The following is a 20,228-nucleotide window of genomic DNA, read 5'->3' as shown; positions in this document are numbered from 1 at the left end:
GAGTTGATAAAAAATGTTTCAATCATTTGTTTCTTTTTAAATAAAATAAGAGTAATATTACTCTTCACACCTATTTATTTCACACTGACTTCACACTGACTGACGTAGGAGTTGATAAAAAATGTTTCAATCATTTGTTTCTTTTTAAATAAAAGTAATGTTACTCTTCACACCTATTTATTTCACACTGACTGACGTAGCGTGTTTTAAATGACTTTTCTTATCAACTACTTACAAAATAAAAACAAAAATAAAGCCATTTAAAACAGTCACATTAGTCATTATAAAATAAGTGATTGTTATACAACTCTTAACATAACTCTTATTTAATTTTTTTTCAGATCAACCATTGAATATGTTTTCCTACATATCCAATAATTTATTTTTTAAAAACAAATTATTAAAATTGTACGAAAATTGTTTAACAATATTTTTCTTATAAATAGTAGCTTTACTCTTTTACTAAAATAATGTTTTTGAAAACAATATTTTTTTTCAAATAGTGCGTCTTAAAACTGCAATCATGTTAGTCTTTTACTAAATGCTAACTGGGATTTTAAAATTACATTTTGAAATGGATATTTTTTTCAAATCTTACGTCTTGAAACTGCAAAGTTTCAATCCCAAAGGACCCCCCTCTTCAAAGCTCTAGCGCATCTGGACTGGCTACGTGCCAATTCAAAAGCCTAGAGTAGCAAAGATGTAATGCTAATAAAGCTCAGCCCACAACCCTGCTGTCCCCAGGCCGAGCTCGATCTAACCCAAGTAAACCAACAAACTTTCACCACTATCAAGCGGATTCAAGCCTGATGGAAACCCTGAAATGAAGAAGAAAAAAAGTCGACAGCTAATAACACTGTTAAAGAGAGGAAGCAGACCAGGTTGCAATGAACAAAAATCATCCAGTCAAACATAAAATTCTCCTTAAAACACATGGTAAGAAACTATTATGCAGTATAATGTAACTTGGTGCATTTGAAACAGCTCTTGATTGAATTATCCAAACAACAACCACAAAACCAATATATTACATCACATGATCCAGCAAGTTTCCATTGCCTCATCTGAAGCACAGGTTCCACAAAAATCAACAAACATTAATTCCATCTGGCCCCATAGGATGCCATATATCAGTTACCACTACCACCAGGCCCACCACCAAAGAGGTAACCCAAAGAAGATCCACCGCCTGGGGCAGCATGAACCTTAGTAGAGGGTCGATCCTGCACCGAGGAAGAAAATGATCAATTAATTTATATTTAATTTTTACTTGGCTAATAATTTTCAATCACAATGAAACATACTAGTATGTTGTAGACAAACAATTAAATCAGCATCATTTTAGGATGTTCACAATCAGTGATAATGAAATTAGCCTGCCTACCATTAATAGTATTCAGTTACCAACCATTGACACCCACATATATTAGATAATATTCAGTTACCACATATGCAATGCCTTTCAACTCCATAATCTCCCCGAACACTTCATACAAATGGTAAGCCCTACCTACTCTTTCAAACTTTTAACACCATGATAGATGATGTTCAATACTTTGTAAAAGAAAACATAATCTGGAACCTCAAATAAAATCATAGCAAATTAAAAAGACGAAGTTCTATCTAAATCTTTATCTAACACACCTTGCCCATCAATGTTTTCATGGGTACTCAGTGCTCACTCGTGCTGCAAATTAATATTTACCCTCCATTACGTAAACACGAGTAACAATGCATTATGACACAAGCTGAAAAATATCTAAGAAAATGAAGGGGTTGTTTGGTAAAGAGTTTTGTTATGAGTTTTTTGTTTGAATAGTAATAAGAAGTGAATGATGTGAGGAAATGAGAACTGAATTTTTTGTGAGAGAAAAGTGGAGAAAAAAGTTGTTTGATAATAGTTTTGAAAAGAGGTTAATTTTTTTTAGAAAAAGTGAAAATAAAGAGAGGGTGTGTTGCCAACTTGCCAAACACAAGAAATATCTGGTTTCTTTCCATTCTTCCTATTTACATTGATAGACAACATTTACAAGCCCAAGGGAGGGAGGAAGGGAGAGAGATGAGGATGGGATAGAACACTTTTAGTGCATATCCTGAGAACTCAAACAGAATTGATCTATGTCTAGCATTCAGCCTCCTCAAACCAATAACAACAAAAATTGAGATGGTCCCGGGAATCATAGGTACTCAACTTCTACCTTCTCTATTACCATCATGGTTAAGAAACACAATATGTATTTGTATTTTTATAGAATCAAGGTTTCTGCTGCTTCTCTTTCAGTATGACTCTATCGAGATTAACTTCTATTTTCTTTCAATGCTACACAAAGTTTTGGACTACAAAAGTCCCTGCGCCAGTTGCATTGGAAAAACAGCAAAAGATACCATAGTATAGCCATACCGTGATGAAGTTCCCAGTGTTTTGACCATCTGCCCGCATATAGTTATTTGAAGAAGTACTGTTGATACCAGCAGGAACCTGCTTGGCAACATCTACTGGAACTGGTGGAGAAGCAGTAGCAGGTTTGGAGGCAGGTGCATTATTCACAGCCTGCACTTCACTTGGAGCAGTTTCAGCATTAGTTGCAGCTGGTTTAGGAGCCTCTCCACTCCCAAACAGATAGCCCAATGAACTCTGTCCTCCACCGCTGCTAACTCCTCGGCCCATGCTCTCCCAGATCTTATAAAAAGAACTCAAAAACCTGACATCCAAGCAAATAAAAAAGAAAAAAAAAATTGAAATCCAGAACAAAATGTAAAGAAAATAACATAAATCATGCCATTTCATGCATACGCCATCCAGAAAGCTTGAACACTTTATCAAAATTCACCTCAACCTCTTTAACTAGTACACAACATATATGCTCTATCATACAGAAGTGAGTAAATTTTGCAAAACATAGAATACTTAACATCAAGTAATAATATTAAGGTGAAACCTTAAACATCTCAAACTTCAACGTGTCACTGCCTCTATTTCTACACTTTGATGCCTTACATTGGGCATCATCCAAAATGTATAGGCTTCTGCCTAATGGGAGGATATGAAGTTCATGGTTCAACACAGAAGTGTGAGATCCAAAAAAAAATTCTTGCCCAGATCATTAGCTCGAAACCAATCATGTTTTCTGCAAGTTATTCCACTTCCCACCACTGCTTATTTTCTTCATTTTCTTCCTTTTTTTTTTTTTTTTGATAAGTAAAACTGAAGATATATAATAATTTTCTTCCTTTTTAGATGAATGAGAACTTTTACTCGACCAAACAAAACAAAACAATAGAAACAGAAAACCAGCAGGCTAGCTGCAAACAACAGGAACAAAGGCCTTCTACCAGATTTTCCAAAACAAAAGCAAGCCAAGAAACAGAAAATCAATGTAGCTCAAGAACATAGTGAATATTTCAGTTGCTGCACCATCTTCATGCCTGCATCGAGTCCTTAAAATTTCTTCGAGATGTAACTCTGTCTCTCATATTATTTATAATAGAAGGCAGTGAAGTTTTTCACCACTGAAATTGACAGAAAATTCTAGGATTCCTTCCCAACCCTTCATTTTATTCTGTCGTAATTAGAATAAATAAAGGCCAGTAAGCTACACTATACAAATTGCAATTATTTCCACCAAAGTATATTAATTTTGTAAGTTTTAGAAAACCTAACAAGCAATTCAATACATGCGTAGGCTTCTGGTTTAGTAAACAAGTACAAAAATGTTCTAAATACCGTAAGAAACTCAGATCCACAATCAGTTCGATTCCGTAGAAACCCTAAAACGATACCAATCAAATCAAATCAGGAGAAGTGTCTAAATCAACCACTTCCACTGTACGCAAAAAAAAAACAAAAAAACAAAAAAAGCAAAGCAAAAACTAGATCTGAAAAGAAAGAAAAAGAAAACACACGTCACTATATCAATCATTGTCAGCAATACCACTAAAATAGCTTCGAGAAAATATCACAATTTTCATCCAAAAGAAGCAAAAAAGAAGAAAAAAGATAAACAGCATCAAATCAACGAGATTCAAAACAGTAAGAAGAAGCAGGAAATGACGGCACAGCGTCGTGATTGAAACCCTAGAATGTGAGTGAAAGGGAAAAGAGATCCAGCGTTAGGTTTTGGCAGGTTTACCTTGTTGCTCGGATCAGATCTAAAGAGAAGCTCCGAAGCTGAAGAGAGAGCGACAAAGTGAAAAGCGTGAGATATTTATTGTAGCGGTGGAGGTGGACGGTGGACCAGTGGTGAATCAGATTCGTTGAATTTGAACTTTCCACGTGTATACTTACTTTTACCAGATTATTTTCCATTTTTTCATTTCGTAACTTATAGACCGCACGATATTTGGAATGAGGGAAAAAGGCGTGAAGATAGTAAATAAAAAGCGGGTGGATCATATGGCGGAAAATGAACTCATATGTCCACATGCATGCTCCCTTCATCCGATTCACTTCCTACCTTTACTCTTTTTGACCTTTTATTTGGCCTTTTTTTTAAAAAAAAAAAAAGATAAATTATTGTTTTCATTCTCCTAGAGAGATAAAAGAAGTATAAATTTAAAGTAATTTTACGTGTACATTAAGTGTCCATTTAAAAATAAAGTGACTTTTAAAACTATCATTTGGTATGTGATTAATCAAATGATGATTTTGATTAAATAGTGATTTTAAAAACTACTTTATTTTTTTTTTATGAATAATTAATAGATATTTAATGTACATATAGAATTACTTAGATATTACATATTCAATAATAGATTTTTTTCATAAAAAAAATGGAAATCATTTCTCTTTTAATTTAACTATTTTTTAAAACTTGGAAGCCGATGATAACTTTGTTCCAACTTCCTACCTTTACTCTTTTCTCTTTTTTAACTTTTATTAATTGGTCTTTTTTTTCTTTTCCTCTCTCTCTTTTGGTGCATTTGGAACTTGGAACAAATTAAGTTATCATCGGCTTTCAAGTTTTAAAAAATAGTTAAATTAAAGAAATGATTGTTTTCATTCTCCTAAATATATAAAAGATGTGTAAAGCTTATCATTTAATATGTGAAATTCACATATGGGTCTTACATATTCAATAATATATATATAAAATGGACAAAAAAATATATAGAAGAATGACATTAAGCACATCTAAATTAAAAAATGGTGAATCTGATTCCATGTTTATTAAAACACTTTTTTTGAGTTTAAAAAAATAATAAAATTGTTATCTGAGTTTTGTCAGTTTATAAAATTAGTCATTTTGTCATCTGTCATCGGGCTCGTTTGCCATTTATTAAAAAAACAACGGATGACCTATCAAACGTTGTCACGTGTACATTTTTTACCATATTAGCATATATCCTTAAAATAATAATAATAATAATGAGTGCAATACGCGAATTTTACTTGTATTTATACAAAGAGAAATTGGTGGTTTTCCGGTGAGTTTCTTCCTTATTTTGTATACAAAGTTGTACCATTTGATATATAGCAGTGAAGGAAACATTTCCACAAACACCTCTCGTGCTTCTTTACAGCCAACAAGGCTTTCTTCAGAGAACGTGTCCCCAGCAATTCGTAGACATCCATTTGGTATGCCATGGATGAGCAAATGGGTACAAAACAGGGTGCAGTTCTACTCTCATTTGATTAGAGCAAGTTACCATATCTTCATAAGTACCATGTTTCCTATAACATTTAGCCATATTCAAATTTAGGATGAAAAATACAAATAATACTATCACCAAATTTACCTCATTGTCCTTTTAATACTAGTATTTGCTTACTTAGAGTGCCTTCAGATCGGCCCGTGATTTTGCGGGTCAAAAGTGTGTTTTTAAATAAGATTGCGAAAAGTGTTTAGAAAAGGTGGAAAAATCCTCATTTTCAAACCGCAAGAATTAGAATATATTTTTAAAAACGCACGATTTTAAATGTCAAATTGTCGTTTTACCAAATGTTTAATTGTCACGCTTTAAAACTGTTAAACCAAACGGACACTTAAACAGAAGTGAAATACGATTGATAGATGCTCATTGGTACTATCAAGGTTATAAAATAAATGTAAACATCCTATACAGATTGGAAGATGCCAGAGGTACACCATATACATGATAGCTACAAGCCTACAATAAGGGAGCAACGGCATATGCATGCACATGATCACCGATATATTGTGGTTGCTCAACTCCAAGTCTTTGACAAGACATGCACAATGATGCTTATTATAGAGATATGATATGTTGCGACTTTATGACACAATTATTAATTTTTTTTTAATTAAACAAAAAATCACAAAATCATGTAAATGGATTAAGGTCTGATTTTGTGTTTTTTTTTTTAAAAAAAAAAATCAATAATTGTGTATTTGGGTAGCAAAATATCATTTATCGCTTACCATATGCTTGCCACAACGTGCCAGATATTTATCACGCCAGGCTCTGGTGCAATCCTATTCAGACATGCTTGGTGGAATTTGTGATATCTCTACTAGTATTTTGTGCAGTGACTGAGGCCTCGAGAAGAAAGGTGCATGATCAGAACCTTTTAGCCAAAACACCTCTTCTGGGGGATTTGTGCGTACCATCTTCTCCTGTAGAGAAACGGGTATGGCACAATCTTCTTGAGTAATTATATAAAATCTCCGAACAGAGCCAAAGTTTACTTCAGAAAGTGAGAGCTTCTCCATAACCGGTGCAAAAGGAATTGGCCTCATTGAAACTAATGCCAATGAAACATCCTAGACATGGAGAATGACACTTTCAAAATAGACCCAGTCTGATTCCAGCAGTTATGATCGTTAGAATATTAATTAAATGATTAAATCAACTATTTCCTATTAACTTAAGGTTTTGGGATAAGTGATTCATCATAACTTATCAATTTAAGCTTTTATGATAATTGATGATTCAACAATAACAATGTTATAGACGTACCTTAGAAGGACTTTGATTGAACAATAAGTCTTTCACCAATGCTTTGTCAAGATCAATAGCAGTTGGAGGCTGATCTTTCCCGTTTGCATACAAAAATGTTTGAGCTTGTTGCATCAGATCATTTGAGCCCGTCTGTAACAGACTAATGGGTTTAAGCATATCAAACTAAAAGAATTAAGGAATGAAAGAAGAAAGCAGATTAAGGGTTTCCCTTGTTACAGTTATTAATGAACTAAAGATGCATAATTTTATGAGCCTAAGATATTGAGTGCCGGACAACCTGTTGGGAAAACACATGAAGGGTACTCTGCCCACTACTCAACATTGCTGCAGCTATAAAAATCGCTTTTGAGATTTTAGAGGGAAACAACTCCATTATATATGAAATACAAGCACCACCGAAATCATGTCCCACCAAGATCACCTGTATTTTGAAGAAAATTTAGTTCTTCTAAATGAAATATTTCCAGCTTTACTGCAATAGGAATACAGTGATAGCTTTAATAATATTAAAATTGACATATAATGGATCAGTCAATGTGAATGCTGAATTTAATTTCAATTATTTCACCACAATGCTATAAAGTTTCTAAATTTTGCAGAGGCAAGTGAAATTTATAGGAATATTTTGTTCACCTGAATAGCAGAGTCTATATATAACAAAAGAAAATATTCATTTCAAATTGAAATGTGAGAAGCTTGGAATTGTTTTTAAGCATGAAGAAAGGAGGGAAATAGGGCATGGAATCTATATACAAATAGAGAATGAAATAGCATATCAAGAGTGGGAAAGTGAGGATATGTCACAAAATGGTTACTGTTGAATCATCCCTTTCTGTGCTAGTCATTGCTGTCTAAGATTATAACCATATGAAATTTTTATCCTTGTAAATTGTAATTGAAAGTAAAAAAAAACTAAGCCCAACTTATCAAATAACACCAGAGCTCAGGCATTGACAATATTCACCCTATAGGCATACATAAATACAAACAGTGATAGTGCACTATTAGAGAGAGAGAGAGAGAGAGAGCAAAAACCTTTTCCCCATCTCCTAGTTTCTCTAGGATATCAGTAAGTGGCTTTACGTATTGTGCAAGAGTGGCAATGCTGTTTGTATCAAATGAATGAACTCCAGAGCCCGTTAAGTCAACTGCATCGACTCTGTATCCGCTTTCTTCCAAAAGTGTCATAGTTTTATACCAACACCAGGCACCAAAGCCACCTCCGTGAACAAGGACAAAACGATTGGTTTCCAGACCTTCAATCTTTAGATCCTAAGGAAGGAAAATTATCAAAATAAGTTGTGGAATACTTTCCTGGATGACATGACATATAATCATCATTCTTTTCATTTCCTACTGAACATGCAGAGTATTTGAGCAGCATTATGAGTTTAGAAATGATTGAGAATATACTTTCCTGGATGACAAGACATATAATCATCATTCTGTTTTATTAATGCACAGGGGTGATTTTTCTTTTTTGACGGCAGGTTGAAAAGTAGGAAGCGTGTTTTTGTTGAACACTTGAGTATATGTTATTTTACTCATAAGTTGCGACTCTTCACCATCTAAAAGGGGGCAGTACCCATAGAATCCATGATATTTCCCAGCCATCGTATTTGAAATTTTCAATGAATGTGTGACCAAACCCCTTCAGTTTTATGGTTAACGAGAAGAGATGTTCAGCCAAACACTATTCATGAGGAACGTGATGTAATTTAATCTTCCTAAACACTATTCATCAGAACGCAGGGAAAGCAGAAGATCAACCAAAACTCATTCTTAATTTGCCATAAACAGAATATAATTCCAAAAAAAAAAAAAACCAAGGGAATATGATATAATATCAAACCTTATTAAGAAGGTGATGAGGGTGAATGAGAGTGGGATCGGCGCGTGAGTGCTGCCCAGAACTGGAACTCCTTGGGATCTTTTTAGGAGCAGGAGAGGGATAGACTACAGAAGCGGAGCGGTTGAGGGGCAAAGAACCGCTCTGCTGATGATGCTGGAAGAGGAGAGCCGCGGCAAGCTGGGCCTGCTGTTGAATGAGAGCATCGTCGTAGTACTCTTGATCAAGATCTCCCTTCTTCTTGCTTTTGCTTTTGGTAGTGGAGAAGGGGGAGAAAGGCGAAGAGTTGGGTAAGCGTTTTGAGGGTTCTCTTTCGAAGGACGTCACCTGCTGCTTCTCCTTGGGACTGAAACATGCACACGCACACGAGTTTCCCATGATGGATCGACTCGACTCGACTCGACTCTGTAATAAGACTTATGAATTAAGATAGATAACAAATTTTGAGTTTCCTGATTAAGGATTCTATTAATTCTATGACACCAATCAAATCTCTTCTACCAACCTCTCCATGCAAGTTGCAAAAACGAGTGCACTGTGTGGGTGTGCTGGGTGACTGGGTCTATATATGCTCGTGTAATTACAGCCGATTGTTTAAAAACGTTTTGAAATAGGATAGCACTCAAATATTGACCAATTTTCTATTCTTTGAAAGTATTTTTACACTATTTTTAATATTTCGTGTTAAATTTTGTTGTTATTTTTTTTTTTTCGGTTTTAGAACAGTGCAGTCTCTTTTTCTTATTATTATTATTATTATTATTATTTACTTTATTTAGAAACGCAGCTCATAACCAAATAGGTCAGACGGAGTGGAGGTACCAATTTAATTTGATATGCTAAAAGGCGTATAGTGTGGGGAAGTAGAAGGCACCAAACTTGGGCAGTAGGTATCAATTTTACATGGTCAGTTTTTGTAACGAACTCGCGAATATTCTTTCTCTCTTAGTATTTCAATCCTAGTGGTTGTCGGTGGACGATCGAGTATGTAACAAAATGCTAGCTGTTGCAAAACGATGGCCGTTTGTTCACATGAAATTCCAATTTGAATGTTCTTCAGTTTGACCCAGATATCCTACCTACCTTATTTATGTTTATGGAAGAAATCAAAACACATGTAAAAGAACAGGTAAGACTTTTTTCCCATTGAGTGCAGGCCTCTGCCAGTTACATTTAATAACAACATATTCGAAACTTGCCATTTTCTTTTAAATAATTCCATCAACTGTGAGCAAGCGGCCAATTGAGCGAAATATAAAAGAAAACCAGCTGCCAATCATATATATATATATATATATATATATATATATAGGCACACAATTTGTTCCAGCATCCTTGTCTTAGCATACGGAAGTCGACCATTCAAGGGTTTGAAACTTCCTTTACTTTTCGCTATTTTTGATTTTCAATTTGATACATTTCATTCTAAATTTTATGACCTCTATTGAGTTTTTAGTCAAATAGCTAACAAATAATAAATAATAAAATAAAATAAAAAAGAAGAGAAAAAGATGTGAAATACTATTATAACAAATCTCTTTTGATTTTACGAATTGTTCGGACATCTAATAATTTCTCAATGAAGAATATTTAGAACTACAAAGATGATAGATAACTGCAAAAGTGGGGGAGGAGGTATGGAGCTTGCCTCCATTATCCTCCCTTCCCCCTCCTATCTCCCTCCCCTGCATTTTTTGTTTTTGGTTTTTCTTTGGTTTTATCTTCAACAAAGTCAAATCTACGAGGTTTTGTTTTCCTGCTTAGCACATGTGCCCTCCCTCCACCTCCACCAGCCTCCTCGACTACAGCCAACATCCTCCATCACTGTGCGTGCACTCCACGCACCACCATGGTGCGCGTGTGTTACACACGTTGCCTCCATTTTCACTTTGTTTTGGTCCACACATTTACTCGTCGTCTTTCCCATTTCTCCTGTGGTGGATCTCCATAGTTGATATCCTTTTGGGGGCTATAGAGATTTACAGATCTTGTTGCAGTTTTTGATTTGGTGTCTTCCAAGCTCTTCCTGTCGAGTACCACATTTTCTGGACATTGTGATGAGACTTCTCTTTGGCTGCTCCGAAAGCAACATTCTTCTGTGCTTGTTCTATTGTTAAGAAGCATCTTCTCGCTTGCCGCAATTATTTCGTTGGTTGTTCCATTTACAGAACTTTACTACAAACCGCCATTTGTGAAAGCCCCAATTATCTCAATGGACCAGGTCATTTATTTGACCAATTTTCAGTAGTTTTAAGTTTTATAGCATTGATTTCTGGTTGTTTTCAAGCTCCTATTTGGGTTGCCCAACCTTTATTTTTACTCCTTTTTTATTTTTTGGTACAAATAACTCGTTGGTTTCATGATTTCATCAATGAATGCTCCAATTATCTAATAAGAGGCACTACAAGGATAAGGAGCCAATAGGTTGATAAGGAATGCTGTGAATTAAGATAAACATATATATGAACAATTAAGATATATCACCAGCAGTCAACAACAATTTCCCCCTTCCTAAAATAGATTATGAAATCTGAAACTCATTCCTGGTCCCTTGCAAGGCTTTCTGACTGACTGATGATGACTCGTTTACTCACCAATGCTCAAGGCTGCCACGACCCCATTTAGATTAGTAGTAAGTTGTGGAATGAACTGAAACATGTACACGTCCCAAAGCAAAGTAAAAGGGACTCAAGAAAGCTGCAACTTATTCAGTTGCTCATATGCCTCTAAGCAACAGCCATTCTTGTTTTCACATATTATGATACAAACGCAGGTGCGAAATGGTGCCTTCGGTCACATTGATAGGAATGTCCACAGATAACTGGGAGCCACCTTCTAATTTTCTAAAGAAGCTCTTCAATGTCATATCCATGGCACATGCGAAGCCAGAAATCCCTGTCAGGACAAGATTGAAAGCCAGTGCCAAACCGGACAAGAAGCCATCACATTCTAGTTTCCAGCGAGATTTCCATCAAAAAACAGCCACTCCTCTCAACAATTAAGTAAAAAATATCAGGCTACAGAATGCCGTGGTAAGCAACTTCCCATGCCTGCACAGGTTTGAAAAAGTAGCTGAGTTTACTTCTACCTTATTCATTTAAGTTGGGACCCGTGCAGGTACAACATGGTCAGAAGTTTGTGGATTATATTCATGATAAATTAAGCATACCAAGAGTGAACAACAGAAAAAATGAGCCCAACCCACAAAACTGTCAAATGAACCAAGAGAATTCGTGATCTTACCAGTTAGTATTGACAACAAGATTTAATTTTGCATGCAATAATATTGAGGAGCCAGCTCAGCTAACCACACGTAATCGATTTTAGTTATGTTACGGATGTACTTGTGATTTGTTTGGACTAGTTCATTGAAAACTATGCACTCTGGTTTTGCCCGGAATAACACAGAAGAAGGGTGGATCTGCACGACCTGACCACTTGCCAAAGCCCTGCCATTTAGTTAAGTAAGCATGAGAAGTCTAATTGAGAATAGAACATTAAAGTGACTAGACATTTATAAATTAAACAAAAATACAGACATATGACAACTGAAAGTCGAATAAAGTCACTAGACATTTACAAACTATAGGAACATCTTCAAATGTGATGTTGACCTCATTAAAAGGTATAAAGAGAAGTGGAACTATAAGAACTGCCAGATGCATTTCAACATCATTCATGTCAAGGTTACACTCATTAGTCCATACCTGTATGTTCCCTCAGGCTGCTTCAAAGCTGCATTGAGGAAAAATGAAGCAGCAAGACATCTGCAGAACTGAAGCATGTCATCTCCACAAGAAGCAAGACGAAGACCCATTTGCTCAACATTTCCCCGAATTTGACTGCAATAAAGCACCTAATAAACTTAAGGATGGAGATTTGTGTAAACTAAAATGGATCAGATATTAATGATCTTCTGAATGGTGAAACCATTTTGGTACATTTCTGACAAGGATAATAGACAGCCAACCTGTGGATGTCACGAGCGTGCCTCAGGGAACGACTGTTGATAAAATTTTCCTTGCACCACTTTCTCAGAATTTTTTCATTTTTCTCTTTACTAAGCCCCACTGTTCTCTTCTCCAAGAATTCATCAGATGCGCGATATACATTAACCAAAGTGAGGTGGTCTCCTTCTGGACATGAAAAGCTTTTCATTGCAGTTCTTGCCTGACCAATACAGGGATAACATGGCAGAAACAATTACTACAAGTCCATAGGCATGACAAAAATAAAGCAACAAGGATAAGGAGCTGCAGTAGTCCTCTCTATAATGAGATAATACACACCGAAATGGGTGATAACAAATCAATATCAAAAAGTTCCAAGAATTATTTAAGCTATGAACTACTCATTCCACAATTACTGCCTAAACTAATATTACCGCCACTCATTGAAGTATTAATCTCCCACTAAACAGATCCACCTGATATAACTGCGTCCTTCAAGACCCTTTGCCAATAATCATTATATCTAATAGCAAACCAAACTGAACCATCTAACATATGGATTAAATTCTTGCTCATTACCACTTGCTCATATTACTTATCTGACTAATGCAAATAGTATTAAGTATTCATTCAGTCACTGTCATATCATTGCCCAACTATAACATCAATGAAAATATTATCACAAACACATTAGAAGTAGCAATTTCCATGCAATATACCTCTTCTAACTTTTCACGAGGGGCATAAAAAATTGATTCCACCGAGAGCATCGCAACAGTTATCAACATTTCTTCCAAGCAGTTGAACTGACTAGCCAGGATAAGAGCTCTTGAATAAATAGGATCTAAGGGGAGCTGAGCCATTTGATGGCCAACAGGATCTGAAAGTTTACACTCATCTGTTAAAGCACCTAGCAAGAACAACTGCTCCAATGATTTGACAATAGATGCCCTGTCCGAATGTGCAAAAAAAAAAAAAAATCATGTACCAAGAGACATCTTTGAAAGATAATAAAGCTTTAGTTTAGTAACAATAGAACAGATTAATAGATGCAATTAAAACACCTAGAAGCCTTCTAGAAAACAATACAGGTTCCATGAGAGAGCACTATTAAGAAACAGAAGACTACCAAAGCATATCACTGAAACCACAATCTGGTTTGAATAACAAATCCAACCATTAAAGATGTTCACTTGATAATGATGATTCTAATAGTCACCAGCTATAATGGATCCACAACTGCTGGAATTGACCCGATTATAATAGATAAACAGGCAGATTTACGCTTCTGAAACCAACCAGGGGATATAACATTTTCAACCAATTTTTTTTTTTTGATAAGTAAGCAGAACATTTTCAACCAATTTTTACTTCCTAAAATTTATTATACATTTCCCAAATGAATTAATAGGCTGGCCTCGGGGTTTTTCTTCAATGGAGGAGCTGACTGAGAAGATCCATGTGGCCAAACATAGTCAAAGTCAAGTCTTACTCTTAGGGTTCAAGTCATAATATTACACAAACATGGCGCACCCACATATGCAAAAGGTAAAGAAGAATGATGAACCAACTGCCTATGAGTGTTTTTATATTTCTAGTTTTGACTTTTTTTTATAAAAATCTTTTTTCCTTTTATGTATAAGTGTTTCTCTTGCACACTTCTTGTGTACTTGGGTGCACCCTTTGTGTTTTTAATGAAGTTCATTTACTTATATATATATATATATATATATATATATATATATATAAAAGAAAAAAAAAATAGAAAAAAGAAGAAGAATGATGAACCATCTACAAATATTTACCTTGAAGGTTTCTCCATGAAGTCAAACCCAAGAATATCATCGACGCCCAGAGCCTTGAGCTGCAAAATGACATTAGAGAGGTTGCACCGCTTGATCTCAGGCTTTGTTGAATCCTCAAGTTTCTCAAATTCACTCTCCGGGTAGAGACGAAAGCACTTTCCAGGTCCTTCACGCCCTGCACGTCCACTGAAGTAGGAAATCAGTAGTCATCCTGGATTATCCCTTTGTGACCATCCTTCTTGAGTATCCAGGGATATACCAATCTAACGGTGGATCATAACATAAAGAACAGGACAAGGAGGAGGAAGACAAGGAAACACATATGAATGCATGGAGATGAAGATAATTAATACAGGGTGCACATGGTTGGTATCCAAATTAAAACTATTAGTGTAAATCACAAACTATGTCACAAATATTTTGGCAAACAAGACCTTATATAAATTGAAAAGGAAGTCCAACTTTGGTCACAGGTGGTGTTAACTAACAAGACTTTTTAAGTAAAACGCCCAATTGGCAGTGACAGGTGTCAATAACTAACGAGCAATATCTCCTATTGAGTGAAAAGGGACACTTAATCGGTGGTGGAGGATGTAGTTAACTTTAGTAAATACACACAAGAGACCATCATACAAACTCAACTTATTCAGATTTGTATATAATTATTCACTTAGAACCACCAAGCATGATCAAATATGCCTACCTCCTCTGAAGAGCTTGTGCTTTAGATGTTGGAACAATGACCAAGGATTCCATCCCTTTGACCGGATCATAGGAGCGTGCTTTTACAAATCCAGGATCTATAACATACCTGATTCCAGGTATTGTCACCGATGTCTCAGCAATATTTGTTGCTAATATTACCTAAAAAACCAGTCATTGACAGATTGCTTACTTAGAATGAAAGAATAATTACTAATTTTTCCTAGTAATTTAAAGTTTTACCCTAAATAAACAGCCATCAAGAACAGAATGACAACTTAGGAACAAAATAAATAACACTGACGTACAACTGCAAGATAATCCCTCCATTTCAAGTCTAGAAAGGAATTTTATACTTGGAACTATAACAAAGAGCTAAAAGCATCTTGACATATATTATAGCGTCATGGGGGGTTGAAGCAGGCTGTCTAACCAACCAGTGCTGTGATTTTCACCATCATTTAGAAAAGAAAATACATCCTTGATCAGGTAACTCATTTTCTATAGATGAACAGTATTGTTATACAGCAAATTCCAATAACACTTAAAAATTACATAACAGAACTAGATCTCACATTTATCAATGTAAAATATGGTCGGATGGATGATTGACAAGTTCATTTAATTTCAGTCAAAAGAATAAAACCTAGATAAGTTCTCATCTATCAGTTACATGTGAAAAATTCATTTCCTATAATAATGATTGGTGGAGTTGGTCATGCTAGTGGCTCATCAGCAGTAGCAAACGCTACGGTCATAGTGGTGATAGTGGTGCTGACGGTGTCCAGCTGTAGCAGCAGCAAAGAATCTAAAGATGATTATAGTGATTGTGGCAATTGCAATGGTTTTTGTAGTGATATGGATGGAGGTTGAAGCAAGAGTTTTCTGTAGTGGTGAAGCAGAAAGGTACATAGTGGTAACAGCAGAAGTGACAGAGGTGGCATATTGCAGTGATGGCATCAGTAGTAAGCAAGAATAACGTAGAAAGTTTAGAAGTAGTGGGATCATTGTGGAGTTTTTGGATGTGATGCCATCTGCGGAGGTAAAACTGGGCGGAAAAAGCGGTGCTGTGGCCAAATTGGTAGGGAAAGTGGTGGTTAGCTGAGCACCAAAACAGGGGAATAGTGGTTGAGGTTGTGGCAGTGATGTACTGGAACTTGTAACAAGGACGGTAAAAGCAACGGGGGTGGCAAAAACTATGGAACTTGTAGTAGTTATAAGCGGTGGAGGAGATGGTGGCTGTACATTGGTATCATGGTGGCAGTGATTTGGTTTCCACTGAGTTTGAACAATCACTAAAAAGAGTGCACTGGTTGATTTGCTTAATAGAGGAGTTCTAAAGCATAATTCTGTCTTCATGTGTAAAAGACCTGGACAACATATGGTATCAGCCCAACAGCTATGGCCTACACTGTAACGGCATGAAGGTGCATTATCTAAAAATATGATCACATTTCCCAAAATCAGATTAACTTGATCATGTCATAGATTTTAAAATTCAATGAGCACTTAATCAAACATCTACTACATCAATCATCTACACATGCATGATACAATAAATAAAAGTCCACATGCAACATAACTCTACCTTACGGAAACCAGCTGGAGCTGGTGCAAATACTCGCATTTGCTTTTCTGACGGAAGAGCTGAAAATATGGGAGCAGTTAACAGCTTTCGACTGCCTTCAGGTAACTGTTGAAGTCGCTCTTTGACAAGTCTTTCAACAGATTCAATCTCTTCTTGCCCGGTCAAAAATACAAGTATATCACCAGGGCTCTCCTCCAGATGAATCTAACAAGATAAAAACAACACACACATATGAGAAGCCATATAGGAACTCTATTGATGAATCATCTTAGGAAGTTAAATGACTAACAAAAGCACTGCAATACTTTCAGAGTCAACTGAATTCATGTCAAGATAGGAAAAAGATTGGTTTTCGCCAATTGTATTAATACCAATCTTGTAATATATATATATATATATATGATATAGAACACTAATGCTTTCGATAATGCCAAAAAAAAAAAAAAATCTTTGTCAAGATCAAATAAAACTCGAATCACCAAAGAAACTCAGTGGAAAAATTAAAGCAGCTTGCATGCAGAAGTTGGTCAAATCGAAACACAAAAGAAGAGAGCTATTTAACAACCTGTAATATGGTAATTAAGGTTGCATCCAAATAATCTGGCTCAGCATGATGAGTGTAAAATATGTCCACTGGAAACTGTCGCCCTTGGATGTGAACAGCTCTTGCACCACCGTAGTACTCAGAGAAACCACGCGCATCCAAGCTAGCAGACATGATGATTAACTTCAACGGAGGGAATTTTCTGCCTTGGCATTGCTTGAGAAAAACACCATTGTCTTTATCCGACAGAGTGCCATTATTTTCCTTCTTTTTTACAATATTAAGGCGGTCATTGAAAGATTTTGACCTTGCTTTTTGTACATTTTTAAGCAAGCCCAGCAACACATCAGTGTGGACAGTCCTCTCATGGGCTTCGTCAACAATGATGACTGAATACCTAGAGAGATATGGATCCAATAATGCTTCCCTGTAAGTGCATTGAAACTCTTATCAGTTCACACGTAGGAGCAAACCTCATAAAAAAGGTCTCCTAGATAAACCCTGCTACGACTAAACCTTGAATATAGTATTTTGAACCTCCTTAAGGTCGCCTAGATAAACCCTATTATTTAGGCTTGGGATAAATTATTGTAATAAATAATTTCATAACTTTAGCCAGCATATATATTATGATCTGCTATTACTTATCAAAAAAATATATTTTATGATCCGCTATCCCCTTTGTCAAATATAACACATAATATTCCACATCTCCAGAAGCATCCAGGTCCTGACAATACTACAAAACTAATATCCACACATATTTTCAAAATGGACACACCAGCCAACAGCAATATATTTATTCAAAAAAAGGTCTCAAATATAGTTTAAAAGCTTAACAACGAAACAAACAGTATGATACACAATGACATACTGCAAACGAAGTGAAGCATACTTTCTACCTCAGTAGCAATCCATCGGTCATGTATTTGATCCTCGTTGAGCCAGACGTCACATCCTCAAATCTAATGGAGTACCCAACCCTTTGGCCCAACTCCACACCACATTCCTCAGCAACCCGTTTTGAGACAGTGACAGCCGCAACACGCCTAGGTTGAGTAATCCCAATAGTCTTCCCATCCCGACAAAATCCCCCATTAAATAGAAACTGTGGCAACTCTACAAAACAAATCACAGTGCAAACATTAAATAGAAAAATTCATCCGTATAAAACTTAATACATACGCAAAAGGATATGACAAAACATTTTTGATAAGTAGATATGACAAAACATACGGGTAGTTTTTCCACTTCCAGTTTCACCAACAATAATCAAAGTATTATTGTTTCGGACCTCATCGACAAGCCGTTTCTCAACTAAGAAAAGAAAACACCACTAATAAGCAAATTTCAGATAACAAACTCAAACTAAAACAGCAAAAAAGAAACCAGCAACTGTTGAGCCAATACCGGAAGCAATCGGAAGAGACTTTCTATGTTCCGCAATCTTTTGCTTCCTGAATTACAATCAAAAGCGCATAATTTGCCTACGTTAAACCCATAAAAGAAAATAAAAAAGTAACAACTTGTATCACTTTTTACTTTCAATAATTTTAGTCGTTTGGCAGCTGAGAGAGCATAATAAGAATATTCATTAAGCTAAGCATAACACCAATGCCAGAGCTGGGCTGACTAAAGTTACATAAGAAAATCATAAATGAATACTACTTTTTTTCTTAAATGGAGTTTTCTCAGCCACCAAACGGAAACTACGCGAATATATATATAGAGTTTTGACCTGGAAAAGGCGGGGTCGACCTTGCGGTCGTCGATAGTGAACCTGGCGTTAAGTTTGTGATGGTTATCGGTGGAGTTTCTGAGACCTCCTTGAGCCATTGAAGGCATCGCAATCAAGCTCTGAGAGAGAACCTAAAACCCTTGTATAATTCAGAAAAGCCTCCAATTGACGAAAGTGCTCCACTGCTCCGGTTTCAAGCCCGAAAGGTCGAGTCGGATTGCGGTCTGGGAATTTCCTGCATGTAATCGACCTGATCAGTGTAATCGGATCTGGGTTTGGATTTGACCTAATTTTTTGGGCATGCCCGTAGGATCCACAAGGGTTCAGGTTGTATTTTGTTGAGTCCACAGGCTTCAGTTTTTAATCCTTTTGGGCCTGAACTATGGGCTTGCTTCGCTGTTAGAAGCTTTTAGAGAAAAAGAAAAAAGTGTAAAAATCTCACCCGCTTGAGTCTTACAACTAAATATGAAGGGTTAAATACATTTTAACTCCTTAAACTACCATATTTTTTTTAAATAGCCCTCCAAACTACCAATACTTAGATTCTAGCCCTCCAAACTACCACTTTCTGATTTTTTTTGGCCTCATCCGTTTATTTATGCCGTCAATTCTAACATAAATTGGCCAAAAACCCGAAAATACCCCTCCCTTAACCGTGAGAATTTCAAAGTGTAGGAGGGGTATTTTCGAGTTTCTGTTTAGAATTGACGGCATAAATGGATGAATGAGACCAAAAAATCAGAAAGTGGTCATTTAGGATGCCAGAATCTAAGCATTAGTAGTTTGGAGAGCCATTCAGAGAAATGATGGTCGTTTGTGAGGCTAAAATGTATTTAACCCAAATATGAATGTTTACAAAATGTGTACAAAAAATGGGTACAAATATATTTACCTTTATATAATTACATGGGTACAATTCTTAACAAGATCATGCCGCTTCAAATTTTATTGTAATTAACCGTTGATATTAAGGGTGTAAATCCGGTCCCGGTTCCCAGTTATTGGCCAAAACCGGGAATCGGAACTGGAACCGGGGTCCCGGTTATTGAATTTTCAATAACCGGGACCGGATCCGGGTACCCCGGTCCGGGTTTTTTTTAAAAAATATATATATATATATATATATATTTC

General features: G+C 36.0%; 3 protein-coding genes across 4 annotated transcripts; all 3 read right to left on the bottom strand.

Moving 5' to 3' along the window:
- Positions 1-888: 888 nt before the first annotated feature.
- On the bottom strand, positions 889-4,284 carry LOC133869669 (protein SPIRAL1-like 2). Its single transcript, XM_062306734.1, has 3 exons — positions 4,131-4,284; positions 2,402-2,702; positions 889-1,223 (listed from the first exon to the last, which is right to left on the bottom strand). Exons 2-3 carry the CDS (start codon positions 2,666-2,668, stop codon positions 1,131-1,133), a joined length of 360 nt encoding a protein of 119 aa, XP_062162718.1. The 5' UTR covers positions 2,669-2,702; positions 4,131-4,284; the 3' UTR covers positions 889-1,130.
- Positions 4,285-5,372: 1,088 nt separating this feature from the next.
- LOC133869656 (putative methylesterase 11, chloroplastic) lies at positions 5,373-9,326 on the bottom strand. 2 transcript variants are annotated; one of them, XR_009900494.1, is made up of 6 exons: positions 8,774-9,326; positions 7,957-8,193; positions 7,199-7,342; positions 6,919-7,050; positions 6,381-6,722; positions 5,373-5,671 (listed from the first exon to the last, which is right to left on the bottom strand). XR_009900494.1 is itself a non-coding variant. In XM_062306720.1 (5 exons), exons 1-5 carry the CDS (start codon positions 9,146-9,148, stop codon positions 6,435-6,437), a joined length of 1,176 nt encoding a protein of 391 aa, XP_062162704.1. In that variant the 5' UTR covers positions 9,149-9,326; the 3' UTR covers positions 5,991-6,434. The 2 variants fall into 2 exon arrangements, 1 of the variants encoding a protein (XP_062162704.1); XM_062306720.1 differs by lacking the exon at positions 5,373-5,671 and having other exon boundaries at positions 5,991-6,722.
- Positions 9,327-11,195: 1,869 nt separating this feature from the next.
- Positions 11,196-19,376, bottom strand: LOC133869649 (pre-mRNA-splicing factor ATP-dependent RNA helicase DEAH10). Its single transcript, XM_062306710.1, has 13 exons — positions 19,098-19,376; positions 18,770-18,816; positions 18,596-18,676; positions 18,262-18,478; positions 17,381-17,786; positions 16,816-17,019; positions 15,229-15,389; positions 14,526-14,711; positions 13,440-13,671; positions 12,741-12,940; positions 12,478-12,612; positions 12,014-12,219; positions 11,196-11,820 (listed from the first exon to the last, which is right to left on the bottom strand). Exons 1-12 carry the CDS (start codon positions 19,202-19,204, stop codon positions 12,036-12,038), a joined length of 2,160 nt encoding a protein of 719 aa, XP_062162694.1. The 5' UTR covers positions 19,205-19,376; the 3' UTR covers positions 11,196-11,820; positions 12,014-12,035.
- Positions 19,377-20,228: the final 852 nt, after the last annotated feature.

Source organism: Alnus glutinosa, chromosome 1 (assembly GCF_958979055.1).
Source record: "Alnus glutinosa chromosome 1, dhAlnGlut1.1, whole genome shotgun sequence".
In the NCBI taxonomy this organism is placed as follows: domain Eukaryota; kingdom Viridiplantae; phylum Streptophyta; class Magnoliopsida; order Fagales; family Betulaceae; genus Alnus; species Alnus glutinosa.
Note: the sequence above shows the minus strand (reverse complement) of the source record. Positions and strands in the feature narration are given on the sequence as shown.

What these genes read in the sequence shown, in the direction of transcription:
- LOC133869669 (XM_062306734.1), bottom strand. Translation starts at nt 2,668, where the DNA reads ATGGGCCGAGGAGTTAGCAGCGGTGGAGGACAGAGTTCATTGGGCTAT. An exon ending in ACACTGGGAACTTCATCACG is followed by an intron (nt 1,224 to 2,401) that starts GTATGGCTATAC and finishes TCCTCGGTGCAG; the next exon opens with GATCGACCCTCTACTAAGGT.
- LOC133869649 (XM_062306710.1), bottom strand. Translation starts at nt 19,204, where the DNA reads ATGCCTTCAATGGCTCAAGGAGGTCTCAGAAACTCCACCGATAACCAT. An exon ending in GCACAAGCTCTTCAGAGGAG is followed by an intron (nt 14,712 to 15,228) that starts GTAGGCATATTT and finishes TTCCTACTTCAG; the next exon opens with TGGACGTGCAGGGCGTGAAG. An exon ending in CACGCTCGTGACATCCACAG is followed by an intron (nt 12,613 to 12,740) that starts GTTGGCTGTCTA and finishes GCTTTATTGCAG; the next exon opens with TCAAATTCGGGGAAATGTTG.
- LOC133869656 (XM_062306720.1), bottom strand. Translation starts at nt 9,148, where the DNA reads ATGGGAAACTCGTGTGCGTGTGCATGTTTCAGTCCCAAGGAGAAGCAG. An exon ending in CTCATCACCTTCTTAATAAG is followed by an intron (nt 8,194 to 8,773) that starts GTTTGATATTAT and finishes TTCCTTCCTTAG; the next exon opens with GATCTAAAGATTGAAGGTCT. An exon ending in TCAATCAAAGTCCTTCTAAG is followed by an intron (nt 6,723 to 6,918) that starts GTACGTCTATAA and finishes CTCCATGTCTAG; the next exon opens with GATGTTTCATTGGCATTAGT.